This window comes from Equus asinus, chromosome 18 (genome assembly GCF_041296235.1).
Source record: "Equus asinus isolate D_3611 breed Donkey chromosome 18, EquAss-T2T_v2, whole genome shotgun sequence".
NCBI classification, from domain to species: Eukaryota; Metazoa; Chordata; class Mammalia; order Perissodactyla; family Equidae; genus Equus; species Equus asinus.
This window is the reverse complement of record NC_091807.1, coordinates 10240311-10259332: the sequence shown is the minus strand read 5'-3', so window position 1 is coordinate 10259332 and position 19022 is coordinate 10240311. Positions and strand designations below refer to the sequence as shown.

The 19022-nt window shown below is 35.5% G+C and overlaps 1 protein-coding gene across 6 annotated transcripts in view; it reads right to left on the bottom strand.

Moving 5' to 3' along the window:
• Positions 1 to 19022, bottom strand: part of ROBO1 (roundabout guidance receptor 1) — a 1064923-nt gene that overhangs the window by 298224 nt on the left and 747677 nt on the right. For all 6 annotated transcript variants that reach the window (XM_014867639.3, XM_070488682.1, XM_070488681.1 and 3 more), the window contains one exon: positions 12995 to 13321. In XM_014867639.3, the coding sequence (XP_014723125.1) occupies positions 12995 to 13321 (327 nt within the window). The remainder of the gene's footprint in view (positions 1 to 12994; positions 13322 to 19022) is intronic.

The following is a 19022-nucleotide window of genomic DNA, read 5'->3' as shown; positions in this document are numbered from 1 at the left end:
AAGAAGTAAACCTACTAATATGCCTAGCACAGTAAACAGCACACAGTACAACAGCTACCATTTATATAGTGCTTTATTGGCCATGCACAGTTCTAAGCACTTTATATACATCAACTTTTTTAATACTCCCCAAACCTCCATAAGGTAAGTAGAATTAATACCCTCATTTTATAGATGAGGGAACTGAAGCATAGAGAGGTTAAGTAAATTCACCAAGGTCATAGAGCTATGCTAAATGAGCATTTATTGTTTGTAGGGGACAAAATTTGTTTTAACTTAATGATAGAATTAATTGTAACTAACAATGAAGAGTTTTCACAACGTACCCTACGGATGAGAGCACCATAAAGGGTTAAGAGAATCCACAAACTCTTCTTGGACTAGGTCATAACAAATGTATTATTATTCCCCCGGAGTTGACGATTAAAATTTTGAGGAAGGCTTAAAGAATTATAACCTAACATAGTCCAGAAAGAATTCATTTCATGGGAGACCATACAGAGACCTAAGTGGTAATTCCTTTTTAAAAAAAGAAAAGAAGAAAAGAAAAAGAAAAATGCTCAGGAATTGACTTTACTGCCTACCAACATTACAGAGTCTGACCACAGAATCCTGAGGTTCTTCAAGTTATTAGTTTTTGGTGACTTAGGCAAAAGATGAGAGGAGTGGAGGCAAGGGCAACTGCCAACATGTTCTCAATCCACTAGCCATAAAAATATTTCTCCTCTCCTGTGGAATTTTGGCTTATTGCTACTTTCTTTCTTGAGGTGGTCCCAAAGGAAAATATGCTATAATCACATTTCCCAAGAATTCTCTTAAGCAAGATTCAACAAGGTTGCAACCTGTCCTACACTTTCATTTGAGAACTTAGGGAAGTCACATGGGTAAGCTATGACACGTGCTGAGTTATAGGATCAAAATGCTCTCAATGTCTTTCTACATCAAACAGGCTCTAATCCATTTTCTGGTGTCTGTCTGAGATAAGAATCTAATAAAAGGGTAACCTAATGTGACTCAATCTAGATAAAGTACAATATTATCTGGTAAAGAGATACAGAGTGATGGACAGGGAGAGATTGAGACAGAACATAAACTTTGGCGGGGTGTCCTTTCCCATTTTCTTTTTAACTTGCTGGCTTTTATTCTAAGTTTTACTCCATCATTTACTGGATATGATTAAAAATGTCCCCATTAAGGCATACTAAATAACCTGGTCATAAACTTTTATTTCTCTTGACAAGTGTAAAATGTCATACGCGCTATTAAAACTTCAATTTAAACCTTAGGTTAAATACGACACGACCTAAAATGTTACTGAAGCTACAATTCCCACTCTGGATACTAAGAGACTGAGATTAGAAGCTGTTTTATTATACTCAGAACCCAAATTAAACATGTGATATACTTTATTAAAAATTAGGCCCCACTTAATAATTATCTTCAAACACATGAACTGCTATATAAAAAAAACGGCTTTTCTGTTATCACTTAGCACGTAAAATGAAAGAAAAGCCTTACGCTGTAGCATAGGACTTAACTAAATTAAAGTAATAACTTTGTGTTAACATATGCTGATGCATAGAAGGGATATTGATGTTGGAGGCTAGATAATCTTTTGCTCTCAACCTCTTTTAATACAACAAATGATCTTCAGATAATTTAAGCTAAAAGTCAGAGGAATAGATTAAATGAGTTCCAAATGACCCTTTCAACACGGTTCTATTCTTATTAATAAAAGCTGATTTTTCTACACTTTTCATTCTAGAAAATGCAAAGTAAAATAAGAATCTAGCATTTCACTTTTGGATTGTGTTAAGTAAATATAGCTTTCCATGGATTTACTTAAAAACACCTAAGATACATTTCATGTATTACTTTCTTTGAAAAACAATGGCATGGATATTAACAAAGGTTTGAGAATCCTATTCTTGCTTAACGTCTCACTAGCTATAAATATTCCTACGTAGGAAACAATGTTTTTCCTTCCCATTCAGGCAAACGTATTTCTGTACTTTTCCAAGCTCACTCCCTTCCATAACAGTACTACCCCCGCCCGCACCCCCGTGCCTTCCTCCCCCCCACTCCCTTTCCCCATGTCTGTCTCTTGCTTACGATCCTCATGCTTGTTCACTCTCTTTCTCTCTGTGTATGTCTCTCTCTGTTACTCTGGATGTATGTCCCTCCAGTGCTTTTCTTTCTGTGTCTCTTTCTCCATTTCTGCACCTGTCTTGCTGTCCCCCCCAGTCTCTTACATGACCCTCCCCAATTTCCCCTCCCCGACTACTGTTTTAGAAACCCAGGATAATTCACGTAAAATCACGTTTACCTGCTTTTCTAAAAAAAAAAATAACCAACCACATTGGGCTCATATTCCCAAAAGGTGTGTGTTTGACTCTAGGGGACGAGCAGGAGTCTATGAACTCCAGTTTAGCACAGTGTACACCAGTGCTTCTCAAACTTTAATTTGCATATGAGTCATCTTGGAATATTGTTAAAATACAGAGTTTGATTCAGTTGGTCGGGATTGGGACCCAACATTCAGCTTCTCTAACATGTTTCCAGGGGATGCCCATGATGCTTGTCCATGAACTAGATTTTGAGTAGGGGCCTCCAGCTGCTGCCTGTAGTAGACCGAATCCTTCCCACACCGGAGTTTGTCTCCCTAACACTGCTAGACACAACATTACCATCAGTATGGATTTCTTCTCTTTCTTATCTCTCTCTTGCCTAGTTACTGCAGCATCTACATTTCCATTGGTTTTTACAAAAAATTGTATTTCATCAGCCACAGACCAAAGCCTAAGATCATAATAAGAAATTTAAAACATTACTATGCAGTAATTTTCCTTTGATTTCTTGTCAAATTTGCTTCATTAAATATAATTCTACTAGACTATGGTAATAGCTTTACATACAATATACATATTTCTGGCAAAGTACAAATGCAAATAATTCTGCTTTACTTAACATTATTTTGTGTATTTTTTCCCCCATCCAGAAAGAAAAAGAGAAAGTAAAGAATGTTAGGTCTGTTTGGCATATGTAAAGTTTCCCTAGGGAACTTCAGAAAACCCCTTTAGACACTGTCAATACGAACTGTTTCCTTATCAGTTAGGGAGTTTATCTCCTCCCACCCCCACGTTTTTTTTCTGTTAGACATTCATTAGGGTCGTAAACACAGGTTGATGTTACTCAGAGGGGGTCACTAAGAGAGCCAGTCCTACACTTATCAGAACCTAAACCACACTTATCAGAACCTAAAAAGAACTTGCTTGGTTTTTTGTACTATTGGAAGTCAGCTAAATTTCCTGAGTAATATGATTCCCAGAAAAGCTACTTAAATGTTCCAGAACCTTGAAAGAAAGAAAAACTCCCAGGAAATAGTACCTGATGACTGCATTCTAAGTACTGTGCTTTCAAATGAGTGTTTGAGATCATGTGAACTGCTTGACTTTATGAAGAAGTTATTTGGGAAAGGAGTGAAATGGGTAGACTGTTCCTTGAAGTGGCATTATGATGCTTTATGATGTTCATCACACATGGATTAAAACACTTCCAAGTTACATGTTAGATCACTTCAATTACAAAGTGCCAGGAATGGTGCTAGGCACTTGGGTCACAGCATGGTTCCAGAGGAGGTGACCCTTGAGCTGACTGTAAGGGACTGACCAGTAGAACAGGAAGAGAAGCTCATTCCAGGCTGAGGGAATGGAAAAGGGGGATTTCTTGGGACTGTGATGGGCTGCAGTAGACTAAACTATTGTTAGCCATTCAAAGCTAACATAACCTAATCCAAACTCTCAACTCCACCTGCATAGTCCTTGACTTGAACTTGACTTTGCCATCACCAATCACTGCATCTCTTGCAAAATCTCAAGTTCTACTGTCTCAGCCTCAAAAATTAAGCCAATCTCCAAGTCTAATCCTTGCTTTTCTCTTCATCTCCATTACTATCACCTGCTTCAAACTAGTACCATCTCCTGCCTGGGATACTACAGTAGCTTCCTAATTGGTCTCCCCAATATTTCTGCAACTCATTCTCTACACATGTAATGCTCAAGTATCACATTTTAAAATGTAAATTAGATCATGTCTGCTCCACCATTGCCTAAAAACCTTCTGTGGTTCTCATTGCACTGCACATACAATCCAACATCATTAACCTGGTTACAGGACCCTGCATGATCTAGCCCTCGCCTATCTCTCTAGCTGTCTCGCTTACTCATATGCCATACTAACCATCATTCATTTTCTCAAATATGTCCAAGTCTATCATTTTCTCATGGCCTTTTAGATATACTGTTCTTTTTACCTAAAATGCTTTTTCTTTCACTCTGTGTCTTGGTAACATCCACACGTATTTCAGCTCTCAGTTTGATCCCAATCCTTCCTGGCACTTGTCACAACTTTTAAGCATATTTGTATGGCTAGCTGCTTATTTTCTGTCCTCCTTCTCCTCCTCATTATACTGTAATTTCCATGAAGGCAGAACCCACTTCTTTTTGTCCACCAGTGAACAGCTAAAATTAAGTAGAATGCTGGGAAAGAGTTATTTAGGAAAAACCACCAATTTTTTTTGAATAAACGTTTTTTGGTATTCTTCCTATTTTTATTTAATTCCTGACTTTTTAAAAACAACATTTTTAATGTCCACATTATGTAACAAAGAGACAAAAGAACTTCTATACCCCCAAAACATTCAATAGTGCTTTATTCTAACCTGACAAAAGAAGTTTAAATTGATAATTACTGACAGCTTACATTAATTTATATTGTATTAAGCAAAATTAATTATACTAAGAAGGCTTAGGTATGTTTTATTAAATAAATATCCCTGAAGCAAAAGTTTTAAACTAAATTAAAATTATTCTCAAGTTAGTCTGTACCATACCACATATCAAACACACTATGTGGGAAAGACTTTTAGCGCTTAAATCATAAGTAAATTTGGATTAAAAGGAGGAGTGATATGATGATAAGATTTGAGAGATTCCAACCAGATCCACCTTGTTATTTTATTATTTTTTAAAGACAGTACTATTGATATGAGGAGACACTGCCAAGAATTTCCCATAAATAACTAAATACTGAATCGATTTTCTGGAAGTCTCAAGGGGCTTTATATCTAAGCATCAACTAGTGTTGAAATAATCATCACAGTGCTTTTCAGCATGTATGAACACTATCTACTGCTTGAGAAAATAAAAGGAGTGGCTCATGAGACCGGTAAGGTAACCTGGAACCCAAGATTACTGGATTAAATCTGGTCTAGGATGGTGTATCTAGTAATACTTAGCAAATGGAAGCTGTTTTGTAGCATCTAATCTAGACAGCTAAACTTTTCCATTTAGTCTTTACGACATAGCTATGTGTTCCAACACATCCAACGTCTGTTTTTGACCATTTAAGAAAAGATCGAATACTGATTAAATAATAAGTAGTTTTCCCTAGAGAATACACAGGGATGTTAGCATATCTAGAAGAATATCCACCAAAATTCCAACAGTAGTTAACTCTGGGTAATGAAATTACAAAAGCATGTATACATTTTAAAAGTGTTCTATAGTGAACATACATTAGTTCTGTAATCAGAAAAATAAAATACAGTTTTTCACAGTTATTTAAAAATTATTCTGTAAGCTTATTAATCATCTTCCTTAATCTGTGATTGCCAGTAAAGGAAATAAAGTGTATATTGTGCCCCCACTCTAAGATCCTTCTACAAATTTGTTAAAGATTCATATATAACAGTTATATGAGATGAAGGAAAAGAAAGAAGTCAACTGAACACATATCTTGAGCCTAAAATTTAATTAACTAAGAGTATTTTTAAGACAGAAAATAAGCTGTTGATTATGTATGAATGAATAGTACATTCTCTGACACAGCCATCTCCTCTAACACCCATATTCAAATGGTCAGCAAACTTTGCCGTTTTCTGCGAAAACACCCATTGAAACCCAAACCTTCTCTGTATACTCATCACCACTAAAATCTCTCACATGGATACTGGAATATAGGTTTCAGCTTTTATATTTCATATCAAAACACTTTGGAAAGATAGAACAAAAAAAAATGAAAGAGAATTTTCATATGCTTTCCAAAGAAAATGAAAGCTGTCTTCTCTGTTAATGGGGTATCCAAAGGATGCTGCTCTTACTTTTCCCAACAAATACAGAATTCACACTATATTTACTTGAAGACATAATGTGTCTACTCTTGCGACTTATGATACAATTTAAATCTGATATTTGGATGCAACAAGTGGTCTGATGGACTTACTACTTACATCGTTAAGATTTCATGATTTTTTCCCTGATTTTCTGATTTTTACTTCTCAGTTACTTAAGATGATAAAATAACTACAAACCCATAAGAAAGCCAAAAATAATTGTTATAAAAGGGAGCACTAGGGGCCAGCCCAGGGGCTTACTGGTTAAGTTTGTGTGCTCCACTTCAGTGTCCCGGGGTTCGAAGGTTCAGATAACAGGCACAGACCTCTGCACTGCTCACCAAGCCATGCTGTGGCAGCATCTCACATACCAAACAGAGGAAGATTGGCAATAGATGTTAGCTCAGGGCCAATCTTCCTCACCAAAAAAAAAAAAGAAAAAGAAAAACACACACAAAAAAAGAAAAAGGCAGTGCTATGTACTGAATGTTTGTGTCCCCCCAAAATCTCTATGTTGAAGTCATGTTTTTGTGTGTGGGGAAGGTCAGTCCTGAGCTAACATGTGTTGGCAACCTTCCTCTTTTTGCTTGAAGAAGATGGTGCCTGAGCTCACATCTGTGCCAATCTTCCTCCATTTTGTATGTAAGACACCACCACAACATGGCTTGAGAAGCAGTGCATAGGTCTGCACCTGGGATCTGAACCTGTGAACCCCAGGTCACCAAAGCAGAGTACATGAACGTAACCAGTATGCCACCAGGCTAGCCCTCTAGGCTGAAGTCTTAATATGTGATGTGACAGTATTTAGAAGTGAGGTCTTTGGGAGGTAATTAGGGTTGGATGAGTTCATGGGAGTGGATCCCCATGATGGGATTGGTGCCCCTTACACAGGGAAAGAGAGACCAGAGCTCTCTCTGCCGTGTGAGGAAACCAGAAAACTCTCACCAGAACCCGACCAACCATACTGGCAGCCTGATCTCCAACTTCCCAGCCTCTAGAACTGTGAGAAATAAATGTTTGTTGTTAAAGCTGCCCAGTGCATGGTTTTCTGGTTATAGCAGCCCAAGCTGACGAAGACAGGCAGCAACAAAAGAATATACTCTGATTAATAATAAAAACTCAAGTCTTGAGTAAATATAATGATGACATGGAACCAAGCAATATTGCTTCTTTACTTAAGTGAACAAATATGTAAACTTAAAAAGAAAAATTGAATGTTATCCCAATGGTACAAGTTATAAAAAGGAATTTTTTCATTTGTCCTTGAACAAAAAGGATTTGAGTCAATGCTATTTGCATGTCCTGCCTGCATTAGCAATGAGGATCCAAAGGTAAGGGGAAATTTCTCATACCACTGATCTCAGTTCAAGATGGAATTTAATATATTCACCAGACACTTTACTTAACCAGAAATTAAGAAAAATTAATTAATGAAGCATTGTATTTAAATTTTAGTATATTAACACACATATCTTAAAATTCAAAATGGAGTCAGAACCAACTCTATTTTTGAAGTCAGAAGCATCCAGATCTCCTTTGAGTAAATAATCCTAGTATCTGACCATAATGTAGCTAAAGAAAAAAAAGTAGTAAAAACAGCAGCACCAAAAATTAGCTTTATGATTTATAAAGATGTGCCAGTCACTGTGCTACACACTTTATATGCATTATTTCATTTAATCATGAACCAATTTTGGAATGAAGAGTTAGTGCATTTTAGAATATGTGTACAAGGAAGTGGAAAGATATTTTAAAATCATAACCTAAATGACCCTATATCATTTTTCCTCGTGAATACTGAAAACAAAAATAAGACATATAAAAATGTTTTAGATTCGGGTCAAAGCCCTTCAAAATGGTTCGTTTTTAAAAAAGATAAAACAAATTAAAAAGACAAAACAAGGGACTTTTTTTTTTCAAGATTTCATTTTATCCTTTTTCTCCCCAAAGCCCCCCGGTACATAGTTGTATATTTTTTTTAGTTGTGGGTCCTTCTAGTTGTGGCATGTGGGACTCCGCCTCAGTGTGGCCTGATGAGCAGTTCCATGTCCGTGCCCAGGAGCTGAACCAGCGAAACCCTGGGCCTCCGAAGCGGAGCAAGCAAACTTAACCACTTGGCCACGGGGTCGGCCCCCACAAGGGACATTTTTTAAGATTTTTAAATATTTATAAAGCAATATAAAGCTAGTCCAATTACAAAGACTAAAAGTCTGTCAGGATACAATGTGTGTGTGCGTGTGCGCACATATGCAATCAATCAATATTTTATAATATAATGGTATATTCTATTTGCACCTGCTCATTTGAACTATTTCACCTCCAGGAGTAAGCCTTCCATCTTCCATGGTCCAGATTTTGAAAATACATTCTATTGTACCTAGGTAAACACGTGACTACTAAGCATACATGATCAGTTCACTTCCTCATTTTGCCCTAGTGAGGAAAATTGTATACCTCAAATTCTAAGTCACCTTAAGGAGCATCATTTAATATTAATAACAACAAAAGATCATAATGTATTGAAAGCAGTGGGAAAATATTACTTCAAAATACATTTTACCTCAAAGTAATTACTGTTAAAAAGCACTCCAGTTAATAAAATCTGAGAAGACTTAATCTTTGATTAATTGAACAAAATAGTTTTTTTCCAGGAAAGATAGTTGTTCTGTGATTTTGCTGCTAAGAAAGCCAGCAGATGTCTGCCTAATCTGAAGAGAATTTCTCTTCCTCAGGAGAAAACAGCTTAAATAGGAAACAAATAGCCATATGCTGACCGTGCACTGCTTAGCAGATGACATAAAGAGCCAAGTCCTTCAATGGAAGGTATGGGGTCAAGGTTCAAACTAATTTTCCTTAAAATTCAATGTAATTATGCAAGATCAAATTACTTATTAAATATAAGTTGTGTCAAAGAACTGTGCTATCAATTTGAGCCATGCATAAAATGGAGTTCTAAATTTAGTAATCAGTGATGTTGGGTATAGGAGAATGCACCCGTAAAACATTTTCCTAAGCATTTAATAGATTCTCAAACAGAGTTAATCAAAACAAACAAGAAAATACTACTTGCAAGACCATTTTAGAAAGCTGTTTTTGAAACTGAATTAGATAGTGAGTTTTCATAAATCTTAGAAACAGCAATATCATTCAAATTTTCCAATTTAATGTCCTCATCAAGATATATCATTCTTGGCTTGCCAAGAAAAATAATAATTAAAATATAAATTTTAAAAATGCATCTGTGATTAAAACTTATTTTCCTTTACAGAGATAAACTTCTAAAAATTCCAGGTGGAAGCTTTACATATAAGGACTACTACATATTTCTTAGCATTCTAATTTTTAGACTTTATAACTGGGTGAGATAAATTTAATTGCATCAAAACTGAGTTTTGAAGAACAAGGAATACAGCATTTACCACAAGGCAAGGATCAGCACCAAAATGTTGGCCAGTGCTTTTCACTGGGTCTAACCTGATTATAATTGGGATTTAAATGAAAATAAAAATAAATAATCCTAAAGATAACCAATAAATACAATTCTTTGGGTGCATTAGTATATTTAAATAAATATTAAAAACACAATAGACAAAAATATTATCATTTCTATATAGAAAGGAAGGATTTAAATGACATTCCATATAATTTTGTTCCGAATGTTTCAGAGATTGACAATTGCTAGGAACCAAGAAACCCAGTTGTTATTACAGCTGTAAAACTTGGTTTAAAGGCAAATAAAACACAGATAAATGTTTTTAAAAGCATTACCAACAACTGTGCTATGAAACCTGTGTTGCCTCAAGACACTTTGTTAATGTTATTGCTTTGGGCTAAAGCATCACTAAGAAATTAGATGCAATCTTCATCTTCCTGTGTTTGAGCCTTTGGGAAGAATAAAAATAGTTCTTATTAAACTTCTAGTACTTAAACTAAGGAAATATGAAAAAAAAATGTAGTTATATTCTCCAGGAAAAAAAAAACTATAACAGTACTTTATAGATTTAACCTACAGCAAATATGACTCACATTTCCCTGCCCCTCCCCCACATCATTTATGTAACATATAAGAGGCTAGTTTTGACTTAAGGACAAAAATACATTTAAAAATGGTGAACGAGTAATAACCATGGCCTAAAATAAATAACTGAAATACATATGAATTAAGTAGCTGTATCTATTTGTAGTGCACTGAAGCATAAATTTACTAAATAATAGTTTCCAAATTTTTTGAAAGACACAAAACCCATTGTAATTGCAGAATACTTAATTTTTCCCATATAACTTATGTGTCCAAATAACACAATTTATCCAAATAAAAACATGCTTTTAATTATTGTAATTAAACTAGTATAAAAGTTATTGGAAGCAAACACTACTCAAACTTTTTTCAGAGATTCAAATAATTATTATTATCACTACTAAGGATCCTTACAATCAAACTATCCTTAACATCAAACTACAGTTGATAAACATAATATATATATATACACATTTCTCCCTTTCCAAGTACATAAATTGTTACTGAATATGATCTTAAATATTTTTAAAGTACTTTTATTAAATTTTATTCAGTAAATTATAATATTCTTTTCTCTCTGGAGCTGGAAAATGTTTTGGAGACACAATGAGGAATATCACGCTAAAATTTGTGAATTATTCATGAAGGGACTATGTATTTGAATATTTTACTGGTAAAAGTTACATAATGATCTTATGTCTGGTTTCAATTCCATGCTGGTATATTTATTGACTAAAGACTGGAAGAGCTTTTCCCATAATCAACTCTCAAGGTAATGGAATGTCTAGCTTACAAAAAGAACTTAACTGGAAACTAATAGTGTCTTTTAGAACATCTACACAAAAGCCAGATTAGAAAAGACAGCTGTCTAAATCCCTGTGCATTAAGGGTATCTTCATCATCTCAGGTACAACTGGAGGTGTTTTGAAAAGGAAGATCCAGAGGGTAAGCATTTAGACCTTCTATTCAGGTCTACAACCTTTTTTCAAAATTCTGACAATGATAAGAATGCAAGTAGAGTAGGGAATAACCCAGAAACATGAGACGATCTTTGATATTTCTGCTGGTACACACTTCATTTATAAGGAATTATAATTCCAGAGAATAAACAATCATTCTGGTTTTCCTCCTGGTCTTCAGTTTCTTTCCTACCAAATACAGAAGTCGGCCTAGGTCATTAACATAACCTTTCTTGAGTCTCCAAATTTGTTTTCAAATGTTAACTGAAATTTATCTCCACAGGGAATAATTATTCTTAAATAAAAATGTGTCAAGAGTTAGAAAGGTGCTCATATAACTTTCAGAGATGATTTTATCGAAACATATATGTCCTTTTCTAAATAAGTTGAATCTTTAAACTTCTTTTGCTTGTGCTACATTTAAAGTTGAGCTTAAAAAAAAACAGAAAAAGACAAGGAAAAACAGCTTTCTGTTGGGATTATAGCTTTTATACACCTTACTGATTTAGTTCTAACATCTTCACTGACAACCGAGGCAATAAGAGCAATGAGTTTATTACCAACTAACTATGAATAGAGACATAAACTTGGGTTTCAAGTTTATAGGTCTGACATAGTTTTAAACAGTTACTTTAACTTTTTATTCTAACCAAATTTCATGCTCATATCAGACATCTTTGGCATTCTGTCTTAACTTAAGTACTACACAGTTCTGTGAGTGTGGTCAAATTATCTAAATTCTCTGGGGCTGATTCCACATTAATAATACGATTATATTGGAATAATTTGTCTCCAAATTCCTTTCTATGTCTATAATTTAATAATTACCTGTGGTTCTATATATCCAACTAGTTCAATGTTGGAGACAATGTTAGAGGTTATGAAAACTGATGATATAATTAAAATTTTGAACATAAATTGTATCCAAGTATCAATCATCTTGGAGAACATTATATATAAATATATACATAGTTATATATACAATTTCACATATAATTATATATATTTAAACAAAGTGAATTAGATGTAAATTTCATTTGTCTCTCCAATCCCTATACAATTCTCAATTTCTGTCATATATACATATACACAGCAGGATTCTTGCAAGAGAATGAACCTTTCTGGCTACCTCTTGAATGTTTATTGAATAAAAGAGAAGCCTAATTCTTATTCAAATACAATACATATCTAGACTCTCTAGATATAACAATTTAATCATTAGTCTCAAATCCTTCTTGAGGTAATATCAAATGAGCTGCATTTGGTATTTGTATAAATAAACTGAATCACCAGCTCCCTGAGGGTTATACACACGTATTTCCTCCCAGGATGCACTACGGTAGCCAAGATACTGATGTATGAGGCATGTACATACATTTCCTTGGCTATAGCTTTACCATAGTATAATATCTCTCTAAGAAACAGAAATAGTTTAAAACCATACCTTATACTACCAGTTGAAGGTATTTCTCCTAATGAAGACAAATGAAAAATATCCCATGCTATTCTTTTTACAGAAACATACTTATATTCAATATATTTATAAGCAACAAAGGAGGAGAATAAACCAATTTCAGTGAATATATTCAGCAGAAAACAGCTCCCACTCAAAAGTAAAATAGTTCAACAACTATGTGTAAATCCAAACTTAGCTTGAATAACCAGCTAAGATGAGACATATAGAAAATTCCAACAATTAGTCAATTGTGTTCATACATAAAGCTAGAGATTTTCTTCAGGTAAAGCCTGGGATACAGGTTTGACGTTTTTGTATTACCATTTTCAAGGCAAATCATCCCACTCTGCCATTCCCCTTGCCAAACACAGAAAGCCCATGTTACTTACTAGCTACCTCCAGCGATGCGTTGTGACTCACAGCCTCTCCGAGGTAATTCCTTGCTACACAGACGTAGACTCCTTCATCAGGCCTACTTTTTCGTCCATGTACTATACGTAAGAAAAATAAAGATCCACTTGGCAGCAACATTCGGTGTGAGCGAGGGTCATCTTTGTCTGTCTCCACTCTCTCCCCGCCTTTGTACCATTCAATAGTGGGTGTGGGGCGGCCTTCAGCTTTACAGTTCAAAGTTGCAGGTTCTCCTTTTGAGACGATTAGGTCTGAAGGGTGTTCAACAATGCGAGGTGGAAAATCTTCCTGACGAAGACGGGAGCCTGTAGAAGAATTGACAACATATCTTCAGATTATTGCTTGAAAACAATGAAATGTCTTATTTCAAAAGCCTAGGCTTAAGACTGCTATTTAAACATTGCATAATATTAACCTACCCTTCCTATCCTATTCACTAACTAATCCTTCTGGTGTCCTTCTTGACTGTACCTCCCAATTCCTGAATCCTTTTGACCCTTCACTGACAAAGTTCTCTTGCTTAAACTTTGCCTGTACAAACCCTGTCTGCTCTTCAAATCCCTTGTCCACAAGTCCTTTCAGAACCCATCACCCTGTCTGTTTATACCATATATGTGCATGTTTTCGCAGAGAAAGTTGTAAGCAAATTGTTGAGTATCACAAATAATGGTATGGTTTCCTGGAATCTCCTTTTGAACTAACATCAATCAACACTTTTACAAAACATATGTTATATACTAATGAACATTATATTCAAATATATAATGAAACGGTTCTTTATATACACTTTCATATCTTCCTAAATAATAAAAGTATATATAAATGTGTGTACATACATATTTTCCCAGAGTTTTATTAATAAATTAATTTCATTAGTTACTATTAATCATGTTAATATTTTAATAAATCTTCAAAGATAAATGTTAAACAATTGAGTTTAAATAATTAAATATAATATTAAACGGAAAAGGATAATGGGTGAGGGGCTACATTCTAGACCTTATGGATTACTTAATAAGTGAAGTCCTGAGTGTATGTGTCATTTAAATATTTCCTGTGTCTGTACATTATTTTTTCCAGTGAGATTGTAATCTCTAAAACAGGGATAGAGTTTTATATTTTCAATATTCCTTCCTTATTGCTCCCACGGATAGATTTAACATATATATTTCTTAGAGAAATTCCACAGCCCAACATTTAATATAATTGAGTCCCAAAACTTGTTCTCATCTAATGCTCCAATCTCAATGAATAATAAAAAGTATACGCCAGTCTTCCTTGACACCTCCCTTTCCACCCCCTAGTCCCTCCCAAAATTTCTCAAACCAATGCATTCATTTCCATCTCTACAGCCAGCTACCATCCTAGATCAAACCACTATTAATTCCCACCAGGATTTAGGGAAGCTCTCAAATAGCTTCACTTCAATGTAGCCAGATGAAGGCTTTGAAATGCAAATACAATCCGGGTCCTCCCCTACTTCAGTGGCTCGTAAAATAAACTCACTGCTCTTAAGATAAAGTCCTTAACAAGACCTACAAAAGTCAGTGTGCATTCCCCTATCTAGCTCTCCAGACTCTTTTTATTCCACCTCTTTCTCTGCTTCCTTCACCCCAGTCTTCCGTTAGTTCCATAAATACATTGTGTTTCCTCCTGCTACAGGCCAATGCCTCCTGCTGGGTCTGGGCTCAAAGTCATCTTACCCTAGTTTATACCCACTCTTCTTTCAAATCTCTGTCCTCCTCATCTTTACAACAAAAATTAAATGCCCCTTTTATAAATCTAAATAGCACTATGGCTACCCTTGATAAGAATGATCAGAATTATATATATATATATGTGTGTGTGTGTATATGTATATTTTTTGCTGAGGAAGATTAGCCCTGCGCTAACATCTGTGCCAATCTTCCTCCACTTTATATGTGGGTTGGCACCATAGCATGGCTGACGAGTGGTGCAGGTCCATGCCTGGGATCTGAACCTGTGAACCTGGGCTGCCGAAGTAGAGCATGCTGAACTTAATCACTACACCATGGGATCAGCAGCTCAGAATTATAATTTTAATTTGTACGTTTGATGCTTTGAATATTGTCTGTCTTTCCCACTATTCTGTAAGGTCTATGGGCAGGATTTTGCTCACAGTTGCTTCTCATGTTTGGCAGAGTGTTGAACACAGTAGAGATACTCAATAAATATGTATTAAATAAATGAATAAAATGTGGACAAGACCTCTTTGAGTGCATTAATAATCATGCACACTATAAAGAGACTTTAAAAGATTTTACATTTTTGGGGGTCGGCCCAGTGGCGCAGCAAAGCTCACAAGTTCCGCTTCGAGGCAGCCTGGGGTTTGCTGGTTCAGATCCTGGGTGCAGACATGGCACCACTTAGCAAAAGCCACGCTGTGGTAGGTGTCCCACAATAAAGTAGAGGAAGATGGGCATGGATGTTAGCTCAGGGTCAGTCGCCCTCAGCAAAAAGAGGAAGATTGGCAGTAGTTAGCTCAGGGCTAATCTTCCTCAAAAAATAAACAAACAAACAAATAAATAAATAAAAGATTTTATATTTTTAGTTGTAACCAATAGGCGTACTATTTAACCTTTACTAAGCTGTAAGATGTACATGGAGCTTATTTATACTCTAATTTGTAACTACTGCAATTAACATTTTTTCTTGATGAAATGAATAAATGAATGATTGTTGAAACTAAAAGATCTATTCTTTGCTTATATCCACCATGAAACAAAAAATTATAATCTGAAATATTTAATTACAGTTTTATAATTGAAATACTGAGAAATCACTTTAGTGATTTATGCATGGTATATAGCATGCTATAAGTTCTTTAAATGAAACCAGGCTCTAAAAGAGGAGGAAATAAACCAGCAACATGGGAACAAAAAATAACTTGGAGATTCATACTCTCTCACACAGGCTGCACTGAAGTCAAATGAAATTTAAATTGGATTTTAGATAACTTAATTACAAGTGCTGTAAAACTTTAGAAAATAAACCATTCTGATATATTAGTGGCCTTTACTTTGGCTGTAATTACGAAAAGTGGATGCTAATGAGAATCAATTGTTGAGGTAATATATATTTAATTAAGGCAAATTTTAAATTCTAAAAGTCCATTTGACATAGGAACTAGGGATCCCTACGTTGCAATAAGAATACAAAGACAGGGCACTTCAGACTGTCTTGTCTGAGCAGGGCAGAGAAGGCATCCTGAGACAGGAAACTTGAGATGAGTCTTGAAAAGTGAGTCAGAAAGAAAAGAAAGGAGATGATTTCATCCAGAGGCACAGCTACAAAAGAATATGATACACGTGTAAGACCAGCAAGTAGGCTAGTACGGCCTGATATAAGATGCATGTGAGAGATTAGGAAGCATGTGTATGAAGAATTAGCTAGAGGCAACAGTGTGATGGCCTTTGTACATCAAGCCAAAGTTCTGGAACCTAACTGAAGGCAATGAGAACATTAAATATTTTACTCACAGGATCACATGGTCATGTTCGGTTTTAAAGAGCTCACTATTGGTAATATGAAACTGGACTGTAGTAGGCTAAGCTAGGAAGGGATTAGCTAGGACACTTTTGTACTCTTTAAACAATAGATTCTGAAAATTCGAACTTGGGGGCCTGCCCCATGGCCTAATGGTTAAGTTTGGCACACTCTGCTTCAGTGACCCTGGTTCAGTTCCCAGGTGCAGACCCACACCACTTGTCAGCAACCATGTTGTTGTGGTGACTCACATACAAAATAGAGGAAGATTAGCACAGATATTAGGTCAGCGCAAACCTTCCTCAAGTAAAAAGAGGAAGATTGGCAACAGATGTTAGCTGAGGGCTAATCTTTCTCAGCAAAAAAAAAAAAAAAAAACCAAAAATAAACTTGAACTTGGATATGGACAGAGAGAAGGGAAAACAGAGTTACAAATCTAGAGATATTTAGTTACAATATCAACAGAATCTACTCACTGGTAATGTGAGAGGAGACATAAGTGAAAAACACACAGGATGTAGGAGAAGCAGAAGATAGAGAGATTCTAGGTTTCTGATCTGAGCAATGGGTGTAGGGCAGTTCCAGTGAAGGTAGAGAACAAAACAGTGGGATTTGGGGAGATGAAGAAGGTCAGAGGAGATGATTTATTCAGTACGAGACATGCAATGTTTAGGGTACTTCTAGAATATCCAAATGTGATGACAAGTTGCCAATTGAATATCCAAGTTTGACCTCAGAAAAGAAATCTCAGCTGGAGCCATAGACGAAAATCAAGCTGGAGACTGAAACATGTGAACGAAGGAAATTGCCTAGGGAGAGTGTATTGAGGAAGTAACGGCTAATTACAGAGCCTGGAGATCACCCAGGCGCCACGAAAGTGCAGTGGAGCTCAAGACTCTCTCCATCCCTAACCTGCAGTCCCATATAACTGGACCACAGCCAGCAGGACTTTTGGGAATGGAGAACTCAGGTCCAAGTTTTCACCATGATGTTTGTACAGCATTCAGTAAAAGAGTTTCAGCAATAAAAATGCTTTCTACTCGATTAAAGGCTAAATTTTCAAAAATGCTCTGTGGAATACTGTTTCCTCAGATTGTTAATAGGCACTGCTCAGAAAAACAGTTGCAGTTCTCACAGTCTTTAGTCTTGGCTAATGCACATTATGATGCACCAGAAGAAAGGTGTAACATACAGCATTTCTCAAACTTATTTGGCCATTGAACTCTTTCTACCTTTCTTTTTACAGGATATCCCACTAAACTTTGCTTCTGAGAAACACACTTCAAAATAAAATACACTCTGTTAGAGTATAATAACCTAAAGAGAAAGAATAGGGTTAGCAAAAAAAAAAAGTTACTTGACTGTAGAGCCAATAGCCTTTGAAATCATAACAAAAAACATAGAAATCTCACATGTCTCATAAGCATAACCTTCAGGAAAGGTATTTTCCAATTCTCAGTGATATTTATAATGAGTGATTGGTTAACCTCAATAATAATAATTATAAATGGCAATCATCATCTCTATAAAAACTATAATAAATTATTCCTTATTATCAAGTCTAAGCAGGCAGGAAAGGAATGACAAAGAAAACTAATACTAATTATCCATCATCTCCTTTATCACAATAACATCTTTATGAGGTGGGTGTTGTGATATCTGGTGTCCATATGGGGGAACTGAGACTCTCAGCTGTCATTCAGCTGGAAGGTGGCAGTGCTGGGAGTCAGTCCTAGACAAATTCAAAACGCTTGCTCTTTCCAACTATTCCATAAATGCTGCTAGGATTAATTTGTTAAAATCCATAGAGAAACCTGCTTTGTCTATTTTGCTTCCAACACGGGAAGTGTTAATTTTGATTACTTATTTTTTAAATGTAGATCATAAAAACAGCAAGAAGCAATCAAACCTGATGACATCTGTTGTTCTTTTCCCATGCATTCATAGAATAGCTAACTGTAAATCACATGATTTCATAGTCACTTAATTCAGTAAAGACCTTCATGATGAGTAAATGAAGATATAAAGCTTTCCTTGTACTGTGTCATGTTCTCTAAATATGAGCTTGCATTTTTGAGTAAACATCCTTATCAGTTTTTAATATTCTGAGAACCTCAATTCCTACACTTTAATTGAATTTACACAATTAAAATTCAATGTCACTGTTCCCAAATTTTTACCATCAACATACCTTGAAGGAAAAGTCACCCAACTTTTATCAATAACTATAACTCAATTTCTCAAAGGGGGACTTTGGGGAGTTACATCAAGATCAAATAGGAAAGAGCACATATGAATCTCAGAAGAGGGTTGATGAAAGACCCCTGGTGATTGTAATCTCCTCCCTAGAAGAGGTGTCCACCTCCACTCTGTCAGCAAACTTCTCTCTTTATGATATTCTTGACTTGTTCTTCATAAAAAGCCTTCTCTCTTCAGCCATAAGTTCTGAGGTCCTATAAGCCACATGACAACCACCATTCTAGTTATGCTAATTGGTTA